Source organism: Nannobrachium achirus, assembly GCF_963921795.1.
Source record: "Nannobrachium achirus genome assembly, chromosome: 23".
Classification (NCBI taxonomy): Eukaryota; Metazoa; Chordata; class Actinopteri; order Myctophiformes; family Myctophidae; genus Nannobrachium; species Nannobrachium achirus.
This window is the reverse complement of record NC_137830.1, coordinates 3,125,100-3,149,309: the sequence shown is the minus strand read 5'-3', so window position 1 is coordinate 3,149,309 and position 24,210 is coordinate 3,125,100. Positions and strand designations below refer to the sequence as shown.

General features: G+C 43.4%; 3 protein-coding genes across 4 annotated transcripts in view; 1 reads left to right on the top strand and 2 right to left on the bottom strand.

The window, feature by feature from the left end:
• Positions 1-1,159, bottom strand: part of dmtf1 (cyclin D binding myb-like transcription factor 1) — a 32,014-nt gene extending 30,855 nt beyond the window's left edge. For both annotated transcript variants that reach the window (XM_080754092.1, XM_080754094.1), the window contains exon 1: positions 1,130-1,159. The gene's annotated coding sequence lies outside the window, so the exon portion shown is untranslated. The remainder of the gene's footprint in view (positions 1-1,129) is intronic.
• Positions 1-24,210, bottom strand: part of LOC308309076 (uncharacterized protein) — a 244,490-nt gene that overhangs the window by 128,849 nt on the left and 91,431 nt on the right. The gene's annotated exons all lie outside the window — the stretch shown is intronic.
• cwf19l1 (CWF19 like cell cycle control factor 1) lies at positions 7,923-24,165 on the top strand (the record flags this gene model as incomplete). The annotated part of the gene is made up of 14 exons (XM_080754166.1): positions 7,923-8,028; positions 9,776-9,860; positions 11,366-11,450; positions 12,539-12,640; positions 12,834-13,048; positions 13,929-14,044; positions 15,998-16,082; positions 16,385-16,543; positions 17,648-17,846; positions 18,846-18,925; positions 19,538-19,747; positions 21,056-21,175; positions 22,343-22,440; positions 24,021-24,165. Exons 1-14 carry the CDS (start codon positions 8,006-8,008, stop codon positions 24,163-24,165), a joined length of 1,722 nt encoding a protein of 573 aa, XP_080610292.1. The 5' UTR covers positions 7,923-8,005.

The following is a 24,210-nucleotide window of genomic DNA, read 5'->3' as shown; positions in this document are numbered from 1 at the left end:
TGCGAGGCGTTGTGTGATTGTAGATCGGCTGTTTTCACTATTTTTGTTCATAAACGAAGTTTTGGACATACAAGTTTCCACCCGACAACGACGATATATAAGGCTTTTATAATTTTTTGCGGCTCCAGACAGATTTGTTTTGTTTTTTTTTGGTCCAATATGGCTCTTTCAACATTTTGGGTTGCCGACCCCTGCCTTAGAGCTTACTAACTAGGATCTCCTTTTAGCTGACCTTGTGCCAGTGATTTGTGCTGTCATGAAACTGTACTTTTTTCCAATTGCAAACTTCTAATGAAGTCTTCAATCAATCAATCAATCACTCACTCACTCAATCAATCAAGCTCACAAGCTTGTTTACATGCATCTGCTATTTAGGAGGAGAAATCTTGCCAAATACAAGCATTATGGGGTGGTGGTCCCTGGCACCATAAGATAATACATTTCCAAATAATGGAGGCTGCATGGGGGTCCACAACTAAAACACACGTAGACAACACACATCACTGTCGGGAGGTCTTTGACTTTGACAAACTATAAGAGAGCATTTGAGACAATTAACTATATAATATACTGACAATGTTCTGCTGTGTTCTTGGCTAGCTTTGTAGCCTAGCCGCTAGCATTAGCATCCAGCTAATGCTAAATTATACAAGTGCAGGGGGAAAAGGGTTAGCATTAGCATCCAGCAGCTGCTACTAAATGATACAAAGACAAGTGCAAGGGAAAAGATTAGCATTAGCATCCAAGCGAATGCTAAATGATACAAGGACTGGGGGGAATCAAGGCAATAGCATCAGCTTCCAGAAAGCAAAGGGTTAGCATTAGCATCCAGCAGCTACAAATGAATGATACAAGTGCAGGTGAATAGGCTTAGCATTAGCATCCAGCTAGCAGCTAAATGATAACAAGTGCAGGAGAAACGGCCGAGGCGCCATGTTGTAGTACCAGAGCCAGTGTTGTGTGTGTGAGAGTGTAATGGAGTGTGTTTGTTCGTGTTGTTGTGCTTCATTTCTCAGTGTTTCGGGGTGAGTTCGAGTCCCAGACGGTGCAGATGAAACTCAAAGCGCATCAGAGCCTCCGCAGAGGAGCTTTTTAACTTCCTAAATACGGGGATTTTCTCTTCACTTACCAGGATGGAACCAAGACCAGATACCAGGATGTAGAGGCAGGGTGGGAGTCCTGGGAGGGCTTTTCCCAACGGGTCTGGGGCCTTAAGCTGGATGCAGAATAGAGATAGACCAGGGGTCTTCAACGTGTTTAGGCCAAGGACCCCTTAGTTGAGAGAGAGATGAAGCAGGGACCCCTTAGTTGAGAGAGAGATGAAGCAGGGACCCCTTAGTTGAGAGAGAGAGATGAAGCAGGGACCCCTTAGTTGAGAGAGAGAGATGAAGCAGGGACCCCTTAGTTGAGAGAGAGATGAAGCAGGGACCCCTTAGCTGAGAGAGAGATGAAGCAGGGACCCCTTAGTTGAGAGAGAGATGAAGCAGGGACCCCTTAGCTGATAGAGAGATGAAGCAGGGACCCCTTAGCTGAGAGAGAGATGAACCAGGGACCCCTTACACCCCTTAGTTGAGAGAGATGAAGCAGGGACCCCTTAGTTGAGAGAGAGATGAAGCAGGGACCCCTTAGCTGACAGAGAGATGAAGCAGGGACCCCTTAGCTGAGAGAGAGATGAAGCAGGGACCCCTTAAGCCGACATCATAGTCGCCTGGGCGGTGGAAGGCTTTACACCGCGGTGTAGTCTTTTCGAGTCTTTTTGAGTCATGAAACTACAACGTTACGTCATTCCTCGCGGTGGAGAGCTTACACCGCAAGTCCCAACATCTATCTAGGTCGTCCTCTCACACATCTCTCTGTTTTTACTATCAGACAGACAGGCTCTACACCTCGTTCACTGATTGGTCGATCTAGACCAGTCAGTCACGGTGTACAGGACTCCACCCTGAGTAACTATGTTGTCCTGCACTTATTTTCTGACTTGAGGTGGAAAGCTCTCCACCGGTGGATAGCTCTCCACCGTACACTCTGATACGGGCTTAAGTTGAGAGAGACAACCTGTTCATAGATTCCATATAGTTTCATTGTTTGACAGCACAATCATCATCAATGTATTTTTGATTCATGTCAATTTGTGTTTTCAGATATTTAACCAGTTGAACCGTCAATACTTAATAAACTTGACCTTTCACTCTGTACTTAGTCTGCTCTTTTTCTCCTCTACTCCAAACCTCTTAGCCGAAAATAGCAGATCTACAAGCTCACAACGCCTCGAGGCGTTGTGAGCTTGTAGATCTGCTATTTTTGGCTAAAGTTCTCAGAATATGGATGCTAGGGTTCAAGTGGTCAACATAAAAAAGGGGATTTTTTTTTTCCTATCACACAAAGATTTGGAGGACCCCCTTTAACTCTGAGGACGCCCTAGGGGTCCCGGACCCCCTGTTGAAGTCCCCTGGAGTAGACCCACATTTAGAGTGGACATTTTTACCTCAAATCTTTGCTTCTGGGGTCCCTCCCTGGAACAACATATTTTGAGATAGGGGTCCGCGGGACAAATGCATATCATTTTGGGGGTCCTTAATTGACATTGAGGCCGATTCTACTAATGTCTTATTACAGTTTTCTGAAAAGAATGATGTTGCTAGCCTATATCATGGTTCTCAAACTTTGTCATCATGTCAAGGACCCCCAAAATGATATGTATTTGGCCGCGGACCCCCATCTCAAAATAGACTATGTTGTTCCACTTCCAGGGACCCCTCAGAAGCAAAGATTAGAGTTAAATATGTTCACTCTAAATGTGGGTCTTGAAAGTCTATTCTGCATCTAGCTTAGGGCCTCAGACCCGTTGGAAAAACAAGCACGCTCCGTGGCCACCTTGGGGTTGCCATGTTGGTGGAAATGCCATCTAACTCAGTGGTTTGATTGATTGAAGACTTTATTAGACATTTGCATAAGAAAGCTACAGTTTCATGACAACTACAAGGAAACACCCAAGAACAACAGTCATCCCAACTGCTTTAAATTTTTTTTTTACAATTGTAACTAATTCATTTAAAATTCAATTCAAAGGAGCTTCATTGGCATGAGAAAACATACGTTTACATTGCCAAAGCAAGTGTCAAACTATAATAAAAACAGTTAAGGGGATTCCAGACGGTACGCGGTCACCGCCTGCTAGTAATTCATTTTCAATGAGAGGCGGGCGGCTATTTCGTCCGCGCAGCGAAGTTTAGAGGCGGCGAGGCGAGCGGGCGCAGTCCCGTGAAAATCCCCGCGAGCGTGCTCGTTTGTGCATGCGTACGCGGGCGGTGAGAGATGGATTGTGTTCATCTTTGTGAAATACCGCGCAGCGTTTACTCAAAGAGCGAGTGTGTAAGGCGCTCTACAGACGGACAGCGGTTGCCGCCGGGGCTCCCGCTTGGATCTGCGAGGAACGCGGCGCGGTGATACACAAACACACTCGCTCTTTGAGTAAACGCTGCGCGGTATTTCACAAAGATGAACACAATCCATCTCTCACCGCCCGCGTACGCATGCACAAACGAGCACGCTCGCGGGGATTTTCACGGGACTGCGCCCGCTCGCCTCGCCGCCTCTAAACTTCGCTGCGCGGACGAAATAGCCACCCGCCTCTCATTGAAAATGAATTACTAGCAGGCGGTGACCGCGTACCGTCTGGAATCCCCTTACGCCGCTTTCACACCGGGAAATTACGCACGCCGTAAAAACGGACAGGAACGCAATTCTGTGCGTGAGCCGTGCGTCAGCCGTGCGCCACCCGTGCGTCTCCCCTGCGCCTCGGCTCTGCGAGTAGGTGTGTCTATTGGGCGCACCAGGCGGTGCTGTATGCAGATTATTCCACGTTGGCTATAATGGTTGTTTGGTACTGTATCCTATATTTCATTATGGATCCCATGAAGAGGCATCTTTTGATCATTGAATAAAAAAAGCATGGAGCATGCATTGACAATCAACTAGCAGTTTATGGTATTGGCTGGTGATGTATGGTACAAGCTCACAACGTGTGAGCTTGAAGATCGGCTATTTCCACTATGAATGTTTTTATTAAGTATAAACATTTCAGTAATTTCTTTATTTATGTGTCATATCTGCCATGTGCAGCTTCAAAGCCTACAAGCCAAACAGAAATGTAATTGTCAACGACAAAAACACAATTAAATCTTTAATCACAATCATTTGAGTGAAAATGTATCATCATGTAAAATGTCATAATCGTGACAGCCCAAGGTGGAGCTAATCGTTTAACTCTGGGAGAGTATACGTAACCAAATGGACCCATTGGGTACAACTCGAGACAGAACGGGTCAGACAATAACAGAAATATGTTGCAAGGTTGTTTTTTATTTTATTTTCTGTGAGCACTTTGATAGGAACAATAATTTGTGCTCTTTCAATTCTACATTTTATTTTCAACATCTTTGCCACAAAATAAATCAATGAACATGTTTTAGCCTACTTAAGTAAAAGTATCAATACTGCAATGTAGAAATAGTCTGTTACAAGTAAGTCTTCTCTTTGAGATCCGTCATATTTGTATCCCATAACCGCACCTACACGCAGAGCAGCACTGATTTCATTGGTTTCAAGAGCTCACTCACGCACAAGATTTGAATAAAGCTGCTCGAGTTGAGCTTTATTCAAATTCAATGCGTCCCTCCAGCCGCTCTGATGCGTGCGCTCAGCGTGCTGATCGCGTGCGCTCAGCGTGAAATCAGCGTGCGCTCAACGTGAAATCGACGCGAAATTGACGCATCGCGCAAGACAGAGCGTTTCGTGCGATACGCCCGCCTCCATTGAAGATGAATGGGATGCGTGCGTTCACACACGCAGCTCCTGCGTGGTGTGAAAGGGGCTTTACGGTGGGACTACACCATAGCCCTTTCACACCACGCAGGAGCTGCGTGTGTGAACGCACGCATCCCATTCATCTTCAATGGAGGCGGGCGTATCGCACGAAACGCTCTGTCTTGCGCGATGCGTCAATTTCGCGTCGATTTCACGTTGAGCGCACGCTGATTTCACGCTGAGCGCACGCGATCAGCACGCTGAGCGCACGCATCAGAGCGGCTGGAGGGACGCATTGAATTTGAATAAAGCTCAACTCGAGCAGCTTTATTCAAATCTTGAGCGTGAGTGAGCTCTTGAAACCAATGAAATCAGTGCTGCTCTGCGTGTAGGTGCGGTTATGGGATACAAATATGACGGATCTCAAAGAGAAGACTTAGGCTACTTGTAACAGACTATTTCTACATTGCAGTATTGATACTTTTACTTAAGTAGGCTAAAACATGTTCATTGATTTATTTTGTGGCAAAGATGTTGAAAATAAAATGTAGAATTGAAAGAGCACAAATTATTGTTCCTATCAAAGTGCTCACAGAAAATAAAATAAAAAACAACCTTGCAACATATTTCTGTTATTGTCTGACCCGTTCTGTCTCGAGTTGTACCCAATGGGTCCATTTGGTTACGTATACTCCCCCAGAGTTAAACGATTAGCTCCACCTTGGGCTGTCACGATTATGACATTTTACATGACGATACATTTTCACTCAAATGATTGTGATTAAAGATTTAATTGTGTTTTTGTCGTTGACAATTACATTTCTGTTTGGCTTGTAGGCTTTGAAGCTGCACATGGCAGATATGACACATAAATAAAGAAATTACTGAAATGTTTATACTTAATAAAAACATTCATAGTGGAAATAGCCGATCTTCAAGCTCACACGTTGTGAGCTTGTACCATACATCACCAGCCAATACCATAAACTGCTAGTTGATTGTCAATGCATGCTCCATGCTTTTTTTATTCAATGATCAAAAGATGCCTCTTCATGGGATCCATAATGAAATATAGGATACAGTACCAAACAACCAACAACCAAACAACCAACGTGGAATAATCTGCATACAGCACCGCCTGGTGCGCCCAATAGACACACCTACTCGCAGAGCCGAGGCGCAGGGGAGACGCACGGGTGGCGCACGGCTGACGCACAGAATTGCGTTCCTGTCCGTTTTTACGGCGTGCGTAATTTCCCGGTGTGAAAGCGGCTTACGGTGGGACTACACCAAAAAATGTGCACATACGCGCGTACTGTCCGTGAAGAGGCTCGCGTATGCGTAAACGCTCCAGGCTACACCAAGGAGGGAGTATATGTGAGGAAGACCAGATAGTCTGTGTACAAAACGCATAGGCGTGCTTAAAAAATAGAACCGATCCTATTTTTAGGGAATGCGTATCCGTGGTTCGCGCTATCCGTACGCCTGGTGTAGCCTGCTGAATTGATATACATTGGATCTATCCAAAACGCACATACGCGCGCGCGCCCCGCATACGCACGCATACGCACTGACGCGCGCGAAACGGCTTGGTGTAGTCCCACCGTCAGTGTATCACCGCGGCGCGGTCCTCGCAGATCCAAGCGGGAGCCCCGGCGGCAACCGCTGTCCGTCTGTAGAGCGCCCTATACAGTTGCAGGATGGACAGCATTGTGTTAAACGATAGAAAGAAAAAACCACATCTGCTACTGGGTTGCATGGAGGCTAACCTATCCAGTGAAAAAATGACCACCAAGGTAATCAATAAAGTCAATCAACGAATTCGCTTCTTGCAAAGAGTTGCCCCGCTGATCAATATTAAATCCCGAAAGACACTAGGAGGTGCTCTTATTGGGCCCCTCATTGATTACGGAGTCCTTGTCTGGTATCGCGACGCCCCAGCTGCCTTAAAGCTAAAGCTCCAAACAGCCCAAAACAAACTAATTAGGGTTGTGCTTGGTCTCCCTCCTCTGACCCACCTTACCGAGCATCACCACGAAAGCGTGGGGTGGCTCAAAGTAGCTGACAGAGTACAGCATCTTGCAATGGGCCTGGTGTACAAGATACACTACACCTCCAAGATTCCCATGTACCTGACAAACTACTTCTTAAAGGTCAAGGATGTTCACGATCATAACACCAGAGGCAGCTCCACTAATCATCATCAGCGTAGATTTAACACTAAACAAGGCGCTAACTCGTTCTCCTGCTATACCATCAACATGTGGAACGCCCTTCCACAAGCCCTAAAGGAGAGCAAATCCCTAGCCTCCTTCAAAATTGGTATGAAAAGTCACCTTCAGACAGCAGCTACCCGTGACTTGTAAATAGACTAAGCCCCCATGCTCCCCCCCCCCTTTTCTTTGTATTCTGCCTTTTGTATTTGATGTTATGCTTTTGAAACTGATATTATCCTAGATAAAGTACTATGTTCTATCCGTCTGTCTTTCAATGTTATATGAGATACTTAAAGTGTGGTTCCTGTGGAAATAAGCCTCGGCTTTCTAGGATCTCCTTTTAGTTGACCTTGTACCAGTGATTTGTACTGTCATGAAACTGTACTTTTTTCTATTGCAAACTTCTAATAAATTCTTCAATCAATCAAAAAAACTGAGCTATTACACAAATCAACAGATTGGTTAAACTAAGGTTATGCAAAGTGTGTTGATTATTTTCTTGCAAATGTTTGTCAAGAAGTATTCTATTATATTCTATACATAAAGTCAAGTAAGTCAAATCTCCAATAAAACCCTCTCTTTTCCCTTATTATGGAAACTCTCTTTGCTGAGCTTGCTTTAGAAACACAAAGCTGGCAACCCAGTACGTCCACCCTCTAAACCCAGCCGTGTAGAAACCTGACTAGACCTTTTTTTCTTCTTTTTTTTTATTTTTTTTACAAAAAACATTACAGAGAACAAAACCGCAACAGACACCATAATAATACACTATTATATAATAATATAATAATACATGTACTTTTCACACAGTTGATGATACCTTATTGTGAGCCCACATCAATACTCACTCCAGTTCCACCAGTTCCGGTTTCCAGTCGGACCATCATCCCAGACGCACCTCTCCTACATGCAGTGAAAACATTTCGTTGATATTTTTGTTATTTTTGTATTTTAAACATTTTCTGGACTAATTTCTGCTCAACATGGGAGAGCAGCCTCTCAGAGTGTAAGTATGAACATTTATTATGAATACGTAAACATATACTTTAGCTGTTCCTGACTAAATCACCATTATTTACATACAGTAATACCACGTTTTAACCTCCTGGGTTGATGTGATGTGGTTTCTACAAACGAGCTGCCTTGACAATAACTCATTGTGTTCATAAAGTTCTCAGATGTTTTGGTAAAAAGTATCAATACTGCAATATAGAATTACTCTGCTACAATAGTAAAAGTCTGGAATTCAAAATGTACTTGGATGCATTGAATCCCTAATTCCCTATGGGAGGTATTGCAACCCTAGATTCATCAGATTAAAACAATAATAATAAAACATCTAGTGTTGCAATTTCCAAATTCAAAAGTGTAATTTTGAATCAATTACAATTGACTGACTCATTCCAACATGTCATTGTTGTGTAGCATCGTGACAAGTACATATGAAGAAGCTTAGCCGCAAATTGCAACACTAGATTTTTTTATAATCGGATGAATCTAGGGTTGCAATACCTCCCATAGGCAGCCAATGCATCAAAACAGTTTTTTGCTATCTGATTGTATTAAACGACTTCAAACTCACCAATATTGTGGCTCTATGGAAAGCTTGGAATTTACTCTTTCTATCTGCAAAGTGTTTGTTTCAGAAAAATCCACAGTAGACATGTTATGAGTTACTTTCTATCCAAGAAATTTGGTTCAGGTGATTATTTTTTCCAAGTCCTGGAGTTTGGAAGCGCTCGTGGAAAATCCCTCAACGGTCCTGTGACCACCTGGTTCTAAATGTCACATTATGCAGGAGGCAGCGGGACATGGCGTTATAGAAGACGAGCGCTTCCGAAGTTCAACACTTAGAAAATAAACCATGTCTGCTCGGATTTCTTGACAGAAAATAAATCATAACAATTATACGGTGGATTTTTCAGAAACAAACACTTTGCAGATAGCAAGAGGAAATTCCAAGCTTTCAATAGAACCGCAATATTGGTGAGTTTGACGTCGTTTAATACAATCAGATAGCAAAATAACGTTTTGATGCATTGGCTGCCTATGGGAGGTATTGCAACCCTAGATTCATCCGATTATAAAAAATCTAGTGTTGCAATTTGCGGCTAGAAGAAGCTGTGGCCTGTTGGAGCCGCAAATTGAAGTTGCAACACCAACCATTGACAGCCCATATATCTAAACAGAAAAGTGATTCTGATTGTATTAAACAACGTCAAAATCACCAGCATTGCAGCTGTACTGAAAGCTTGAATTATCCTTTTTCTATCTGCAAAGTGTTTGTTTCAGAAAACCCCATCGTAGACATGTTATGAGTTACTTTCTGTCAATAGATTCGAGATCTGTGCAAGTGATTGAACTTTGGAAGCGCTCGTTTTCAAGAACGCAACGTCCCGCTGCCTCCTGCATTATTTGACATTTAGAACCAGCTGGTACACAGGACCATTGAGTGACTTCCCACGAGCGCTTCCAACCTCCAACACTTTGGAAAATAAATCCCCTGTATGGAATTTCTTGGCAGAGAAAGTAGCTCATAACATGTCTATTGTCTACGGTAGATTTTTGTGAAAATGTACAATCAGGAGCACTTTTCTCTTGTCAATGGTTGGTGTTGCAGTCTTAAAAAAAGTTAAATCTAGAGTTGCAATTTGCGGCTAGGCCTGCTGTGGACACTAGTAGACCGTCATCACTGTGTTGTTACTGCTACTGAGCCATGCTGTAAGGAGGGGTTTGATGCTTGTCTCTTCCAGCCTGGCCTGTGGTGACGTGGAAGGCAGAGTGAACGCCCTGTTCAACAGAGTACGCACCATACAGAAGAAGAGTGGACAGTTTGACGTAAGCACTGTGAAGTCGTCAATATTTATGTCATGATTTACGCAAAAAAGATTTCCCTCGTAATATGGGAATGTGATATAAAAAGGTCTCTCCCCCATGCTGGCAGAACGTATTTCTAATCTAGGTACACAATATTCTTAATCTGCATGAAATAGTAAATGTTGCATTTAGCTCTGTTATCCAAGGTGCTTTACAGAGTGTCCATTACATTCATCCATACATTCATACAGTGATGTCAGAGGAAACCATACGCAGCACCAACCTGCTCATCAGGAGCAGTTAGGGGTTCAGAGTCTTGCTCAAGGACTCTTCCACACTAAACTCTGGAGGAGCCCGGGATCCAACTGGGAACCCTTCTGGAACCTTCCGTGTTCTAAGACAGCAACTCTACCCCTGAGCCAATGCCTTCCCAATAATTAGGCATAATTATGTTGTATGAAACTACAGGGACCTGGATCAGATTCCAATATTCTAAAATATACACAGACTTTCACAGACCATTGTTATTAGACCTGAATTCCCCTGTTTCCTAAACCAGTCAGACACAAACCTTCTCTTGTCAATTATCTTTTTCAAATGTTCAAATTTGAGGAAGAAATGTCCCTCTTGAGTGAAAATGAGTTAAAGTGAGTAATGTAAAGTGTTTTATATGGTTGCAGCTGGTGTTGTGAATGAATGAATGAATAAATGAATGATTTCATTTATTTCTGTGTCTTGTCAAAACAGCAGGGGTTCCCAAACCGTTTTGGCTCGGGGCACCCCTATAAATATATTTTCATCCGAGGCACCCCTACATTATTATATTCCTAATTTTCACTCCCAGCACCTTATATTTATAGCATATTTTAGAGATTATGTTCTAACCATTTTGGTTAGAACTGACTGAAAATAACTTCGTACTTCAAGTTTAACATGATCCTAAATATATTTCTAAATGTCCAAATACATTTCAAATATTATCAAATTATCTCGCGGCACCCCAGGGTGCCCCGTCACCCACTTTTAAAACCCCTGCATTATAGGATTATAAGACACCATACATGAATAAACAATACCACATTCTCCAGGAGTCTCAACAAAAAAGTTCAATACCCCAAAACAACAAAATACATCACACATACTGTAGTATGTTTTCTTTGTCCGTTTGTCCCATGCTTTCCTTGAATCTTCTGTGATATGTTATGTTAAGAACAAAGTCTCTCTGCATCACTTATCAAATCTAGGTTTTTACACCTATTAAATCTTTTTTTTTTTACATAGCTCATGATATAAGGGGCAGTAGAAAATGAAATGGAACTCATAATCAACATCATATACAGTATGTCACAACAATTCTTTTACATAGTGTGTGTGTGTGTGTGTGTGTGTGTGTGTGTGTGTGTGTGTGTGTGTGTGTGTGTGTGTGTGTGTGTGTGTGTGTGTGTGTGTGTGTGTGTGTATTATGGTTGAGTTGGAGAAGTCTTTGACATGGTGTATATTATAATGTGTATATATTATGCTTTCAGTTGCTGCTGTGTGTTGGAGAATTCTTTGGAACGTCGGCGGAGGCTGAAGCAGAATGGAAGGAGTACAAATCTGGAGCCAAGAAAGGTATCTGACGAAGATAAATAAACTACAGTGTTTCTAAAGAGATGTCCTACAACACTATTGTAGGATCTTGTAGGAGCAGTAGTGCTTTGGAGGCTGGACGGACCACCACTGCATCCGGCCAATACATTTCCCACATGCACGCGTAAGAACGGCATGGAACAGTGCATTCTAGAACGCGGCGCCATAGATTGGAGTGACGACGCGCCATATAGCCCATCTAATCAAATGGATATACTGTGTTTGTATAACAAGTTTACCAGGTTTACCACTGAGTGGCCTGCAGCGCATCCCCCATAGATTCATATGGATACTTATTTTAAAGGAGCTATAGTCAACTTTTTCTTGAAAAACGGATGCTAAAATAAAAATAATGTTTCGAAAATATTTTATAAAAAAAATGAGCTTCATAGATGTGTTTCTATTCAAAAATGACCACAAAAAGCCTAAAATAATGATAAAATAATCATTTTGGCCATTGTCAGACCGACACTTTGTTTACATTCTAGTCTATTATTTGATAGTGTTAGACTAGGATAACCATGAAAGGTTGCGTTGTATCTTGGGAATGGGCTTATTCTGTGTAAAATGACATATTTAGCCACTTGTACGCATGCCCCCAACCACTGAAATAAGAATCTCTAAAACAATAGAAAGAAGTAAATGAAATAATTTTAACACTCATCTTTTATATTCTTTAATACAATCTAAAATATGAACCCTTGTTGTAAAAAACTAAAGTTGTCCTTTAAAGGGGAGATATAATGGATCAAAGTCAAGTTTCCTTTCTTTTTGTGCTGAGTTTATATCCTTTTTCCTGTCCCTCAGCACCCATCCACACATACATCCTGTTGTAATAAAACTGTTTCCTGTTCATCCACACCTACATCCTGTTGTAATAAAACTGTTTCCTGTTCATCCACACCTACATCCTGTTGTAATAAAACTGTTTCCTGTTCATCCACACCTACATCCTGTTGTAATAAAACTGTTTCCTGTTCATCCACACCTACATCCTGTTGTAATAAAACTGTTTCCTGTTCATCCACACCTACATCCTGTTGTAATAAAAATGTTGCCTGTCACCTCAGCACCCATCCACACCTACATCCTGGGTGCAGCCAGTCAGGAGACGGTGAAGTATTTCCCCAGCGCCGACGGCTGTGAGCTGGCGGACAACATCACCTACCTGGGTACGTATTCTGTCAGTCTCTGTTGTTTCAGTTGTTACTCGCCCTTGGGGCGTCTTACTGGTATTTGACGTGTGTGTGTGTGTGTGTGTGTGTGTGTGTGTGTGTGTGTGTGTGTGTGTGTGTGTGTGTGTGTGTGTGTGTGTGTGTGTGTGTGTGTGTGTGTGTGTGTGTGTGTGTGTGTGTGTGTCTCCAGGTCGTAGAGGGGTGTTCTCGGGGGCCTCGGGCCTCCAGATAGCCTACGTCAGCGGGCGGGAGGCCCTGCAGGAGCCCGCCCCCGCCCACTGCTTCACCCCCAAGGACCTGATCGCTCTGGTGGCCCCGCTGGTCAACAACTCCAAGTTCAGAGGAGTGGACGTCCTGCTGAGCTCCCAGTGGCCCAGAGGAGTCTGGACGTACGGCAACACCCCGGTACGTGTTATTATGTAAAGTAAACCATTGTAGATACTAGAGGAGGAAACAGCCAGTGGGCCACATGCGGCCCCTGCAGCATGTCTATGCGGCCCGTCATGGTCATACCTTTCTCTCCAAACTATTTTTGTCTAGTTTTTTGCTATTGTTTTTGTTCCAAAAGAAGAAACTTCATCATTCCATGACAATGTTTTTGTTCGATGAGGTTTGGTCTTATAGTAAATGTGGCTGTATTCTGGGTGTTTCTTTAATGGAATAAATCAGATTCCAATCTGGATGTGAGGCTGGATTTAGACTGCAGTCAAATCTAGCCTGAATCTGATTTAGTTCTCAACTCTGATCTTTTGGCCCGACTTTTCACACTGCATTTGCAAGTGACCAGATCTGATCTGTGTGTTCTGACTGATTTTAACAACTTCAACCCAAAGCTGCCCTGCGTCGACATACTGTATCTGTATCTATTTCTCCGTCTCTCCACTGAACGCTGCTCTCCATTTCTTCTGTAGTGTAAAACTTATGCAGAACTGTTTGCGCTCTTGTAAATCAAAATGAATTTCTCGTGCTTGCTCGAGTCGTGCTGAAAGTGAAGTTTAGGACAGTTTGATATGTGACTTGGCTCGTTAGATCAGGTTAGTGCATTCAGACTGAGACACATCTTTAGAAATCAGATTTGAAGCAGATTTGAAACCATTTCTGGATGTGGTTTGTGAAAATGGGATTTCATGTGACCTGCATGTGACCTGTCTGCATTTAGACTATTTTAAACAAATCGGATTCCACTTTTGATGTGGCACAGATCTGATTCAGGCTGGATTTGGCTGCCGTTCTCTTTTGTTTCTTTCAGGATCTAAACTAAGTTCTGTTTTATCTCTGCTTTCAGGAAGTAAACACTAAGTTCTGTGGGACCAGCTCCATCGCCAGTCTAGCAGACAAGCTGAAGCCGCGCTACCACTTTGCTGCGCTAGAGGGCGCCCACTACGAGAGAGTGCCCTACAGGTTTGTGATCCATTCCTTGAATACTTTTATTAGACATTAGAAATGTAAACAGCAGGAGGTGCAGTCAGACATTTAGGCTCCCAAACTCTGTAATAAACTCCCCATCTCCATTAGAACTATAGACTCACTCCCCTAGCTTCCATTAGAACTACAGACTCACTCCCTAGCTTCCATTAGAACTACAGACTCACTCCCTAGCTTCCATTAGAACACCAGACTGGGTAGTATGTAATAGACTTGCGCTTAACATCTCCAAGACTAAAAGTATAGTGCTGGGAACAAGGCAACGGTTATCTACAATCCCAAAGCTTGATTTAAACTTGTGCAATTTGGCAGTTCAACAAGTTGAAAGTACTAAACTCCTTGGAGTGATGCTGGATTGCACTCTGTCTTGGTCTCACCACATTAATTATATGGTTTTAAAAATGGGAAGAGCAATTGGTATTTCCAGGAAATGTGCTTCTTTTGTTGCCCGTCCACTTTTACGTCAGATAGTTCAGAGTTTAGTTTTATGTCATCTTGACTATTGCTCCACGGTGTGGTCATCTGCTGCCAGTGGTGACCTCAGGAAGCTCCAGGTGGTCCAGAACAGGGCAGCACGGTTGGTTCTGGGCTGCTCACTAAGGTCTAATGTGAGCTGTATGCATGCCAGCCTCTCCTGGCTTACTGTTGAAAATAGGTTGACTTGTAATACACTTGTGCTGTTCAAGTCAGTTATGAGCATTACAACTCCAGTGTTTATACATAAACAGATCATTTTAACTAATACTATACATAATCATTACACTAGAGGTGCCAGTAATGGGCAGTTTGAATTACAGAGTCCAAAAAACAATGCTCTAAGGAGGACTTTTATTTTTAGATCACTGACACTGTGGAATAACCTGCCTCCAAACCTTTGCTGTATTTACAGTAAATTCGCTTTTAAAAGGAATCTTAACTTTTTCGCCGCCGTTGACAGTCCTCACCGTCATTGAAAGGGTTAATACCATGCCGCCGTTGACGGTGAGGACTGTGAATCTTACTGTATATACAGTAAAGATATTATTACTTACTTAATGTCGCTCCGGTCCCGTCCGCATCGGTAATGTCGGCGATTTGTTTACAACGCACGTTGGGCGTGCACGCGAAGTGAAGCTCCTCAATGTTAAGTCAATGGAGAGGCCCATAAAGAAACTTCATTTAAACAAAATAGCCATTTTGAGACATTTTGCAGCAGATCTAAATGTAAACAAGGCACAAGGCAGGGCGCAGCCATCTTAGTCTTCTTGTCCCACACTGTCATGTGACTAGATGACGTAATCGTTGCCGTCAAGTGATAATCCAAAAAAACAAAAACAACCCCCTTCCAGCCCTTCAAAATAATAGCGGCGGCCTATGGAGGAAACTGCGTGGCACCGAGGCACCAAGCAACCTTCAGATTAAGAGGCACTAATTGTGTTAAAGTTTATTTAACAATGTAATTTTTGTTTGCTTCTTTTTGATTGTTATTTTTTTTCTGTTTCTTTTCTAAAATGTAACTTCATTTATATTGTTTGTTAGTCTCATTATGTATTGTGTTGAGTACTGACTTTTAATAATATTGCATTTGTAACTGTAAAAATCTTGTATGTTTTTTATGTGTGGACCCCAGGAAGACTAGCTGGCTGCTACGGCAACAGCTAATGGGGATCCTTAATAAGATCAAATCAAATCAAACTCCACCTCAGACCAACATGTACTTAGTACAAAAAGTAAAAATACAAAATGTTTGAAAATAGCAGATCTCTAGATGTATACAATAAGGCTAAAGTTGTTTATATATGTTTTGTGTGTGTGTGTGTGTGTGTGTGTGTGTGTGTGTGTGTGTGTGTGTGTGTGTGTGTGTGTGTGTGTGTGTGTGTGTGTGTGTGTGTGTGTGTGTGTGTGTGTGTGTGTGTGTGTGTGTGTGTGTGTGTGCGTGCGCGTCCTCAGAAACCACATGGTCCTCCAGGAGAACGCGCAGCACGTGAGCCGCTTCATCGCCCTGGCAACCGTCAACAACCCTGAGAAGAAGAAGGTGTGTGTGTGTGTTTAATACATACAATACTGTGTTACGATGGAAGGGTGGCGCTAGCGAGCGGACGCTGCTTGTGCTCTCCTCAGGTTGGCACAGGGAGAGCAGCGTTCAGGGTTACAGCTTAGGGCAGAGGTATCCTCGGGATCCAGGCGCTTCATGCGGCACCCCAGGGTGCCCCGGGACCCACTTTGAAAACCCCTGTTGTAATGTATTCTAATGTACCCTGGCATGGTTCCAGTACCTCTATATGTTCTAATGTATTCTAATGTATTCTATTCTAATGTGTTACGGCATGGTTCCAGTACCTCTACGCCTTCAACATCGTCCCCATGAAGCACATGGACTCCACAGAGCTGGTGAAACAACCTCAGGACGTCACAGAGAATCCTTACAGACGATCTGCCAAGGACAAGACAGAGACACAACGCAGTGACGCCTTTGATCTGTCAGCACAGGAGGAGGTAAACTCTGGTTGCATCCTTTAACCCATTTAGGCCTAACCTAGCCTAGTTCCAGACCCTGAATCGCTAGCCACACCCCTTTAAATTTTTGTTTTGGCGATTCAGGGGTCTAGAATTGCTGTCATTGAAGAGGCCTTCCTCGTTCGAAAATCCGTACGGCGAATCAGCGTTGTGAATCAGTGTCTTGTGATCAGCGTGGGTGGGGGTTTCCCAGAACTCATGTGCGTTTCCAAGTAAACCAGCGCCGCCGCCGTACCGTGCATCGCGTCGCGGTAAAATGCGGCAAATTGCGGTAAAATGCGATCCTATCGATCTCACTATGAAACACCAGTAGCAGGCATGTTATGTTGTGTTTGATTACTAGTTCGTAGTGCTCCTATTCTGCCTGTTTCTTTGGTTAGCAAGTAGCACTAGCAAGCAACAGGCTAGACACTAGCCAGCCACACATAACAACACTATGTCATGTGTTGGTCAGACGGCGAACCAATCGCAGAAGACTGCCTCTTCGGCAACGCCCATCCCAGCAATCGCCCTGGGTGGGAGCGACCTCAGACTGAATAATTTAGTGAAACGAAATGTCAATTCAGGCTGAGTGTCGGGCTAGGCCTAACCTATAATTAGGCCCAAATCAGAAATTGGCCTACAAAAACAAATATGTTGATACATACTGTACATGTACTGTAAGCCCCTACCATACACTAAAATGTGTACCCGGCCTGAATGGGTTAAAACACATTAACCATTGTTTTATGCTTTAACTATTGAAAAATAGCAGATCTACAAGCTCTCAGCGCGGCACCGAGTGCCGCGCTGCGAGCTTGTAGATCTGTTGAAATATTTTGACAATTATTTTGTGCAAATCTTTGAATAATATATTTTTAAAGTGAACATTTGTAACTCAAATGTTTTCTTCTGTGGGGGGTCCCTGATAAGTAATATTTTGAGATGGGGGGTCCGCGGCCAATAATTATATAATTCTAGGGGTTCCTTGACCACTGATGTAGAATGTGCTGGCAGGTGACAGCCCTAACTGTTACCATGTCCTTTATCACTGTCCCTCTGTCCTCATGTCCTCTATCCTCTTGTCCTCTGTCCGTCCCTCAGCCGGCCTCCCAGTTCTTCTTTGACCTGGGACAGAAGCGGGGCGGGGGTCCCGGGGGCCGGGGGGGCCGCAAGAGACACTCTGACGGAGACAGACAGCGGTGGGACGGGGACGGACAAGGCCGGGGACACCCGGACGGGGACGGACGAGGACAGGGAGGAGACGGAGGAGAGAGACAACACAAACAGCCCCGCAGACCCCGTGAGTTCACACACACACACACACACACACACACACACACACACACACACACACACACACACACACACACACACACACACACACACACTGCACCTTAGGGGTGGGAGGTACGGAAAAATACTATATCACCATGTTTTCCCAAGCTGTATCACGATTCACGATCTTATCACGATTCTTTTTCATGTTGGTCTTTATGGTTATTTTTCAAGTTACTTAACAGTACAACCACCTACAGTACAAGGTAACAAAAACTAAAAGAAAAAGGAGTAACAGACCATTTAGACCAGTGGTCCTCAAAGTGGGGTCCAGGGACTCTCTGGGTTCCTTTTGGGAGGTCTAAATATGACCCTTACAAGTATGTAACTCTGACAGTATACAAATGACCCTTATGGGTCCATTTTGTTTCATTTGTATACTGTCAGAGTTAAGGGGAGACCTTAACATTTCAAAGTTTGAGAACTACTGATTTAGACCAAAATGCAGGTTTAAATGCATTCTGCAATGAATCTCTGTATTAACAATTCAATATATCACGATATATACGATATCTATGAAAAGGAATATCATGGAGACATTTTATCGTCTCAACGATATCTATATATTTTTTACTATAGATTTTGTAACCCATTTTTCACCCAGTGCTATTTGCCTAAGCTGTAATCCTGGGCTCTGCTCTCCCTCTGCCAACCTGGGCCCTGAACTGAGCTCATGCTTCCTTCAGTGATTACTTCGTCTGCTTCCACATGTAGTGTGCGGTGCCCCGATTTATTTTAAATGGTGTAGGTTTAAATTATTAGTGCATCTGGTAAGAGAATATTAAGGGATTATCCTGTAGTGTGGTGATGCTACCAGATTTCAATGCCCTGGTTATCTTGAAATGTATTGTTTTACTGTCTTCTTTGAGTCAGTTCTAATGTCTCTCTCTCTCTCTCTCTCTCTCTCTCTCTCTCTCTCTCTCTCTCTCTCTGTGTGTGTATCTCTATGTCTCTCTCTCTCTAGCTCAGCCTACAGGTCCATGTTGGTTCTGTCTGGCCAGTCCTCAGGTGGAGAAACACCTGGTCATCAGCATAGGCACGCACGTGGGTTTAACACATGCACGCACGCACATGCACCCACGAGCACACACGCACGAATGCACACACATACATGCATGCACGCACACATACACACACACTCACACACACACACGCACATGCATTAAAACACACATACGCACAATATACTGTTTGATATATTGTAAATATGTGGTGACATTGATTGTACTTCTGGTATTGGGTATGCGCACACATACAGATCAATCTAGATATGTTGCACATTCAGTGAATTATTCCAAATCTTTTTTAGTTAAAAGTTAGAATTTATATGTCATACAGCTCATGAATATCAAAAGTCCAAAGTCAGTTATTATTTCGGGTGTTATGGCATCTGCAATGTTTTTTTTTTTTTACAAAATATTCTATTTAAAAAAAATATATATATATATATATCTGTAAAATGTCTCTATTATAGTAATGTCATCAATGTGATATTTTTTTTCCTTTTCCTCTGTGAGTTAATAAGCATAAGCAGCAGCTGTATCTGGTATGACCTTCTTCTGATCAGTATTTAGATCTGTCTGTATTGCGCTTTCTTTGCAGATCCAACAAAAAAAAAATTCTAATGTGTGTGTCTCTCTCTGTGTGTGTGTCCAGTGCTACCTGGCCCTGGCTAAAGGTGGTCTGACCCCCCATCACGTCCTCGTCCTGCCCATCGGTCACTACCAGTCTGTGGTGGAGATGAGCTCTGAGGCGGTGCAGGAGATGGAGCGATACAAGAGCTCCCTGCAGAGCTTCTACCAGAGCAGAGCGCAGCGCGCCGTCATGTTCGAGAGGAACTACAGGAGTCAGCACATGCAGCTGCAGGTACACACTGGTCCTACATAGAGATGTCACCAGGCACATGCACACATAGGCATCAAAGGGGGCTCTGCCCTCTTATCCGTCTGTAAAAAGTAGAGATGTGCCGATTGATCGGTGAGTGATCGCGATCGGACGATAATACCTCTATCGGCTTTGCCGATCTACAAGCTAGATCAGCTATTTTCACACTATTTATCTGTGGGACTGAATGTAACCTCAGCTTCAACTCCTACAAGTTGAATTGGATACTAAAGAACCTCATCCTGCAATCTCCTAATGTTTATACTTAATATACTTAAACTGGTAAGAAGAATCATTAAATATATAAATGCTGCAATAAATAGAAGGATTTATGGATTTGACGCTGTGATCGGTAATATCGGTATCGGCAGACTCTGATTCCAGTTGATCGGTGATTGGTATCAGCCCCAAAAATCACAATCGGAGCATCTCTAGTAAAAGGTGCCCTCTCCAGACCATGAATGCAGTTTTTACCATGTTCAAAGAAACGTAAATGCCCTCTTTCCATGCTATATAGGTCTACCTGAATGCTGCATTCAAGAGAATTGCCTTGTCCAAACTCTCCCTCTCTATGTAGAAATCCATACCGTACACCACATCTCCAGTATTGACTTGATTATGTTCTTGACTTGTTTAGTTCAGTGTGGTATCAAGCACCTAAAATAGCCGACCTCCAAGCTCACAACTCGTCGCAACACAACGCGTTGTGAGCTTGGAGGTCTGCTATTTTTGGTGCTCTTTTGGAAATGTCAGCCCCTGTCAACTTTCTCTGCACGTCCCTGGCTGTCACTATTACACATTTTAATTGTCACACAAATAATTACGATTAACAATTTAATTGTGTTTTTTTGGCGTTGAAGACTGGAACATGTGAATACAAACTTAATTTCTGTTTGCCATTTAGGCTTCATAATCACACAACTGAACAGGGCAAATTACTGACATATTATTTAATAATTTTATACTATACTAAAACCATTTCTTGAAAATAGAGCTGATCTACAAGCTTACAACGCGTCACAAAGTTGTAAGCAGATCTACAGGCGTTGTAGCTTTCTCGCTATGAAACATCAGTGGCAGACATGTTATGTTGTGTTTGATTACTAGTTCGTAGAGCTCCTATTCTGCCTGTTTCTTTGGTTAGCATCCCAGAAACGACTGCAGATGAAAGCACTTTCAGACTGAATAATGGAGTGAAAGGAAATGTCAATTCAGGCAGAGTGTCAGGCTACAAGACATGGGCTTTTGGATCCAACTAACAGTCCTCTGTCTCTGTGTCGCCCCCTCCAGGTGGTGGGGGTCCCTGCAGACAGGTGTGCTACTGAGGACCTGAAAGAGGCCTTCATGGTGCAGGCTCAGGAGCAGCAGATGGAGCTGATGGAGATCCCTGAACACACTGATCTGAAGCAGGTGCACGCACATACACACAGTACACATGATGGAGATACCTGAACACACTGATCTGAAGCAGGTGCACGCACATACACACACACACACACTGATCTGAAGCAGGTGCACGCACATACACACACATGATGGAGATACCTGAACACACTGACCTCAAGCAGGTGCACGCACGCACAATAGACTGTAAAAAATATGGACGGTGGAAAGCCATTGGTTTCTATGCTGCGCAAATGAAGCTTCTTTGGCCCTTGTATGGGTGACACCATCATTGTCTTAATGGTACCAAAGGAATGCTATTGGCTGCCAATGGTCACGTGCAACCGCAGGGATACTTGGGACATTGTCTTGAGCTTGCCGAAAATAAAGCACACGAAGAATAATCATCACAAGCCTATGATCACAAGCCACTCCAACAGCATACCCAGCTTTAACATCAAATATAACATAAATTGGACCATATTTTCACAAAACAAATATCATGGTGATTGAATTGAGGCTTTAACTAGCAATAGGAACCATAAAGTATTTATGACAATGTTTATTAAGGTAAGGGTTAGGGTTAAAGTTTGGGGGAAATGAATGGAATCCTATGGAGAACATGTTGCTTTTGGTACCAGAACAGCGCAACTAGTGGCCAATCATAGGAACTTTTAGTTCTGTGTTAGCTTCATTTTAAATACGGACAACTGGACCCCTGATACACACACACACTGACCTGGAGCCAGGTGCACGTACACACACACACACACACACACACACACACACACACACACACAACACACACACACACACTGACCTGAAGCAGGTGCGCGCACACACACACACACACACACACACACACACACACACGGTTTGATTTTTTAACACAATATATTTGCACTGGCAGAATATTTAGAGAAAGCATGGGGCAAACAGACAAAGAAAACATACAGTTTATGTGAGGTATTTTTGTTCTTGGCATTTCCTTTTCTTTTCTTTCTTTTCATTTATTTTATTATTGTTGTGCAGTCTCCAGTAATTGAATGTGGTATTGTTTATTCGTGTGTGTGTGTGTGTGTGTGTGTGTGTGTGTGTGTGTGTGTGTGTGTGTGTGTGTGTGTGTGTGTGTGTGTGTGTGTGTGTGTGTGTGTGTGTGTGTGTGTGTGTGTGTGTGTGTGTGTGTGCATGCAGATCGCCCCTCCAGGGACTCCATACTTCTACGTCCAGTTGGATTCGGGGGAAAAACTCTACCATCGCATCCACAAACACTTCCCTCTGCAGTTTGGAAGGTGAGAGACGAGAGGGGCCTTGGAATACTACAGTATCAATGCATAGGGTAGGATAGGTTTTGGAATACTACAGTATGCAATGCATAGGGTAGGATAGGTTTTGGTATACTACAGCATCAATGCATAGGGTAGGATAGGTTTTGGTATACTACAGCATCAATGCATAGGGTAGGGTTAGGTTTTGGTATACTACTACAGCATCAATGCATAGAGTAGGGATAGGTTTTGGAATACTACAGTATGCAATGCATAGATCAGTGTTTCTCAACCACTGTGCCTGGGGACCTTTGGTGTGCCCCTGAGAAGGATCAAGTGTGCCCCTTGAAACTGCTTGAAAGCCAGTATTGTATTTATCATTTTAAAAATGATTTAAACTTGTGCGTTGCGAGGCGTTGTGTGCTTGTAGATCTGCTGTTTTCACTACTGTTGTGCGACAGCCTTGTATGATGAAGCAGGGCTTTACTTTGTGAAGAAACGTACAAATTTGAAACTTGGAGATACGAGGATTCTTCCCGACAGTGACAATATTTACACCCCAGTATTATGTTGGTGTGACCATGGATTCTTGGGACATGAAAAGTGTGCCCATGCAGAAAATAGTTTGAGAAACACTGGCATAGGGTAGGGATAGGTTTTGGCTTTGACTTTTTACAGGGGCCAGTTTCTGGTTGCAGTCACCTGTAATTGTTCTTCCAGAGAGGTTTTAAAGGAGGGAATGGATTTACTCTCCTTTAGGGTGGTCGGTAGGGCGTTCCACATTTTAGTAACATAGCAGGAGAATTAATTTTACCATTTGTGTTTGAGCCAAATCTGGGTGGAAGGTGATTTGTGGAGCTGCCTCTGGTGTTGCGATTGTGGACGTCTTTACATGGGCATCTTAGTGGTGCAGTGCAGTGGTTACCAAACCTCTCAGGTCGAGACCCCGAAAGAGAGATTAGACGTTTGCACGGGACCCAAACTAATGAAAACAGCAGATCTACAAGCAGACAACGTGTCGCTTCTGCCTCCATCTCTCTATGCTCTCTATAAATGACAGGAAAGGTTGCCAGGCTGTGTCGAATTTAGAAATGGATCCCTGGCCTGAAGGGAATAATACCTGATTCTCTCCAACGTAATGAACTGCATAACCTCTCTAACCCAATGTGAATAAGAGGGAGGAAGAGGTTCCTTCCATTTTAAAAAGTATCAGCCTTCCGGCCAACAGTGTACAGAAGGCCAAGACGTTACCCTTGAAGTCGTCCAGTGTTGGACACGTCCAGAACATATGGAGTAGATCTGCAGGAGCCTGTTTACATCTATCACATAGTGGGTCGATATCCGCTCTAAATCTGGACATCTTTGTTTTCTAATTTATGGAATTTCTTAGATTTCCCTTTTATTTCTTCTGAAGTACTGAAAAGAATCATTGAACTTTGTTTTTGATTCATGAAAAAATGTGTGTTTGCGTGTCGTGTGCACGTGTGCGTGTGTGTGTGTGTGTGTGTGTGTGTGTGTGTGTGTGTGTGTGTGTGTGTGTGTGTGTGTGTGTGTGTGTGTGTGTGTGTGTGTGTGTGTGTGTGTGTGTGTGTGCGTGCGTACAGGGAGGTCGTGGCCAGCGAGGCGGTCCTCAACATCCCAACGCGCGCCGACTGGAAGGAATGCAAGCAGAGCAGACAGGAAGAGGAGGAGCTTAGCAAGACGCTACGAGAGCTCTTCCAGCCCTTCGACTTCTCATTGGACGACTGAGAGACTGCAGACCACAACGGACGCTTCTCATTGGAGGACTGAAAG